This window comes from Sander vitreus, chromosome 15, assembly GCF_031162955.1.
Source record: "Sander vitreus isolate 19-12246 chromosome 15, sanVit1, whole genome shotgun sequence".
NCBI classification, from domain to species: Eukaryota; Metazoa; Chordata; class Actinopteri; order Perciformes; family Percidae; genus Sander; species Sander vitreus.
Window position 1 is genome coordinate 12449393 of NC_135869.1, and position 4793 is coordinate 12454185.

A 4793-nucleotide genomic window follows, 5' to 3' on the forward strand; every position below is an offset into this window, starting at 1 on the left:
CTGGGCAGGCGCGCGGCAGCGTGTCTGAGTCTGGATTCTTTACGTCTCCCTCCAAATCAGACACCCGGTGCGCGCGCACACGCGCTGAGCTGAATTCCTTGATTGATGAAATAATAATAAAAAGACCCTGAGGACTGTTTTATCCTCTCAAAGGAGAAATCCTAAAAGTGTAATGATTTTATTCTATTTTTACCATCGACTCTTAACCTTTAATTAATATACCTCTTCAATTTGATGAGTTTGATGTTGGATTTTTAACTAAGTTCTTATTGTCTGGACACACAGGCGTTCCCATTTGTCTCCCAGGAAAGTGACCAAATTCAATATTTTATGGAATATATTATCCTAAAAGATAAATAACATTCGCGACAATGCATAGCATCAGGGTTTCAAAATGGTTCATCGATATAAAACAGTTTAGATATCTAAAATGCAGTATCCTTAATCTCAGCCATGCCTTCTTCTAAAATTAGTTGTATTTAAGTTGAACTATGATTTCATCTATATACCAGGACACAAAGAGCCCCAATAGTTGCATTAACGCTACCAATGACATATTGGAACAATTGTATCCATTTTGAGCCTTTATGGAGGAATTAAGGCAACAATGAACAGTACAACTGACTGCTTATCTTCTACAATATTTATAAAAAAAAATGCAAAATGCAATTATGACACACCCTCCTGTGGCGACAATTATAATTACATAAAATACTATTCACCTCTGAGGCCTTGAACAACAAGCGTGACCACTGGGAGGTAGAAAGACAATTTTATTGTTGCGTTAAGCCATTTCTGGAACATGGGGCGTACACTTTCTCCACAAACTAAAGACACAGCGACGACTGTAAAGAATGAAGGATCATCCCCTACTATTTGACAGGCACATTCCAATTGATTGGGAGGGGCAATATTATTCATGAAGAAATAATTTGCTAGAAAGCAGATCTATTCAAGAGATTTAATCGTTCTGGCAAATCAAAACACAAAGAATTAAAGTTAAATGAATACACCATCTCTAGTCGGTTATGTCAGTGAATCAAAAGGAGAGCCTTTCATTACAGATCTGAATATATGTAGTTACACAATTTGAGGAAACGTTCCGGAACATACAACAGAGTAATGGCATTTATCATTTACTTTCATCATCTCATCTTTTAAAGGAATTGTGTGCTTTCTGCACATGCAGTGCTCTGAAACAATGTAGCAAAGACTAATCTTTTGAGAATTTACTACATTGTCAATTTTTATATATATATAGGTTAACCTCCACTTCCTTACACATGGTTGGACTTCATAAATGCATCCATCACAGACATCTCACTCTGTCTCCCAACATCCTGCAGTTAGCAGAGCCCAGTCCAGAGTTGGCGTGGGAGAAATGGGTGTGAAGTTGAATGTCCTTTATTAAATCCTCCAACCACCCCTTCCATGGCCCTTATAACAGCGAGAGTGGGCTACACATGAGGTTATCACTGGGGCAACTGGATCAATGTGCGCTGTCCTGATGGCAGGTAAGTGACATTGCGGGAGCGGGAGAGCTGGAAAGCGATGTCCTCAGCTGCCTCCAGCTTACGTAGCTCTACCAGACCATCACCAGCCTCCATCAGGGAGTTGGCAATGAGCAAGGCAGCCTGGGAATCTCCTTCTGCTGAGATGATGGTCGCCTGCTTCTGTTGCTCTGCCTTAAAAAGGATAAAAAGATTTTGTGAGCTGCCTTAATTCACATTAACTGTAATAAACCATCCACCCTTTCCCCCATGGAGACTGTCACGCATTTCTGAATGCACTAGTAGTATAGGGATGACCTGTGTTATAAAATAAAACAAATACCTTTTCGACAATGAAACGTGCCCTCTCAGCCTCCTGCTGGGCCACCTGCTTCATCTCAACAGCCTCTGTGAATTCCTTGCCAAATGTCAAGTGTGTCTGAAGGAACACAATACAATTATTTCTCCAACTTAATATCCAACTAAAAAGATAACATGGACAATGTTGCAAAATTTGCCAGCAGCTTCATACCAGTGAAACGTCATCCAAGATGAGACCAAAGGTGTTGGCTCTCTCTGTGAGGTCCTCACTGACCTGCCGAGACACAAGCTCTCTCTGGGTGATGAGCTCACCAGCATCAAACCGAGCCTGTGGAAAAAAAGACAGTGGAAGAGTCAGTTTTTTTAGCTCACTTATAACAAGAACCGTCATCTGTTTATTTGTAATTATTTTTGACTCATACTCACCACTACAGACTTCAAGACCTCTGTGGTGATGGATGGCAGCACTCTCTCATCATAGTCCTCACCAATACTGGTGAAGATGCGTGGCAGCTGGGTGGTTACCGGCCGGAAGAGGATACGCAATGTGATGTTTACATTCTGCAGATCTGTTGGGGGCAATGATTAAAGTGTAACTCTTACTGCACATATTGGCCTACAAGTGAAAGTGACAACTGAATTTTGTATGCAGTATAAGTTACATTCTTAGGTAATTTTTGCACAGCTTGTAGACCTAATGTTAACATATAGCATTGCTACATTAGGTAACATTAGATGTTAACCTTGCCAGCTTATTTTTGTCCTTAATAGCATTTCCAATAGGCTAGTTGTATCTGTGAACCCATTCAGACTACTGTGTTTTAAGAGACAGAAGGTTTATCAACAAAAGTGAGGACAACATTACAGTGGTTTACAACAACGGTTTAGTAGCTAATTGATGTACCTTTGCTGCCTGTGATGACTGGCACGTTGCGTGGACGGGAGCGACAATCAAAGATTATAGGTTTCTGAACCCAGGGAATGAGAAAGTGGGTCCCTTCACCAACAACATCATCTTGCACACCTCTGAACCGGTCAAATATCACAGCCCGGTGCCCTGCATCAACTGTAGAAAGGAGTATAGTGAGTCTCTCTGCCAAGGGGTCTGTGTACAGCATACAGGTTTTTATAGCAGTATAGTTTATAGCTCTACAACTGTCAAATGTTTTGTTGATTTTTTCTTTTCTTTAACCAGGGCAGTGTTTTCCTAACCTTTGACATCAAACCATTTGTTTAAATCATACGAATTATATTGCTGAAGAGCTAAACATTACTTTATGACTGTTATCGGGTTTATTAGACATATTTTAGGAAATACATTCATCATGCATTTGACAACACACATTCAGCAGTAAGAAACTAACTGCAAATACAAAAGACAAGTTTTAGAGAAATGCTGGTCGTGTTACAGTCTATGGTTACAACACATAAGAAGTTTCCAGGAAAAAACACGCTAGATGAATATTGAAATATCAGAATCACGCAATCTGACTTTAAAAAACAAAAAGTTGCCTCAATTGCAAACATCACTGGTGAGAGGTAAAAGTATTTCTTCAGCTGCGTTTTATTAGACTTAGGATATTTCAACATGTGCAATGCATTTCTCTATTCTACTTATTGTCAAATTACTAATTTGTGTTTTGCAGCAGAAAATGCTTTCTTCTGTTTCTTGTGCTTTGTTAATTTGCATGCGTTTTTTACTACATGTTGTACTGTGTATGATTCAATGTGAACAGCTGTAATAAAATAATCAGTTTGATTGCTCAGTTGATTGATTAGAATTTGTGACTGAGTGCTGCAGTGTTAACATCAAGGACATATGAATCACATGTAAAGGTCAAAAAGAGTAAATTGGCACGTTATGGGTTATTAGGTGTCCTATTGACAGCACTCACCATTGAAAAGGGCAGAGTTCACAACACCTCCACCAATGGCGAGGGCCAGCCCCAACTTCCCAATAGACTCGAACAGCTTTGCCATGATCTCACTAACAGTGAAAATAAGACAAGAGGTTGATACAATTAGTACACATCACCAACATTACTCCTGCGCAGTATAAACCATTTACGTGTTTGTGAGGGTGTTTAAAAAGCCGGTATAAACCCCTTGAGAGATGCCAAGGCTGTGGGTGAATTAGCTAGTGAGCTAAATTAGCGAACACTGTTAGCTAATTTAGCTCACTAGCTAGCATTAGCTTGACAGCTAGCGGTATATTAAGACAGCTGGCAAGCTAAGCCGAGTAAATCGAGCACTGTATCTTAGCGTTTACGATATAAAATACTACTACTTTTTCCATCATTTGAGATACATTAAAATTACAAAAATGCTTTGGTCCACAAAGTAAACCCGGGTGACTTACGTTACGCATGTTATCTATCGCTGATGCAAAAGGGTTGCTCGTGTTCACCTCAACACTTAGCTAGCTATGATATAACGTATTTTATAGATCTAAAAAAAAAAAAAGCAGTCTCCAGTTCACTTTATAATTACTGCTATTCACACATGTGGCTATACAATTAAGTCACGCACACGTTTGCATATCATAACTCACCTCAGTTTTGCTCAGATGTCTATGACCTCCACCGGACACGACGTGCGTACAACACATGAAATATCTGCTCCACAGCGCATGCGCACTGCATATAGCAACGCAGCCTCTGATTGGACAAAAGACAGACCTCTTCTTCTACGGCTTGTTAAGTGAGTGGTATTCAACCTAATATGGCATTACTGCCACCTACTGTTTTTAGGGTTTTGGTGGACCTCAGATGATTCATTTATTCATTCGTCAGTTCTTCAGGTATTGAAAGCATAACCTTATTGTACAGTGTGGCAATCAATTCAACTTTTTAATCTCAAAAAGAGGATCCAAATTAAATAATTGTTTAATCTTGTGTGTCTGTCAGACTGACCTCAACCATAGGCTATTACACACATTCTGTGTTTATAAGGTCAAGATCGCTCAAATCACTGCATTCCTTT

The 4793-nt window shown here is 39.6% G+C and overlaps 1 protein-coding gene across 1 annotated transcript; it reads right to left on the reverse strand.

The window, feature by feature from the left end:
* Positions 1-947: 947 nt before the first annotated feature.
* Positions 948-4463, reverse strand: phb (prohibitin). The gene is made up of 7 exons (XM_078269996.1): positions 4363-4463; positions 3707-3798; positions 2716-2877; positions 2238-2380; positions 2023-2139; positions 1834-1929; positions 948-1685 (listed from the first exon to the last, which is right to left on the reverse strand). Exons 2-7 carry the CDS (start codon positions 3789-3791, stop codon positions 1473-1475), a joined length of 816 nt encoding a protein of 271 aa, XP_078126122.1. The 5' UTR covers positions 3792-3798; positions 4363-4463; the 3' UTR covers positions 948-1472.
* Between the last annotated feature and the right edge of the window lie 330 nt (positions 4464-4793).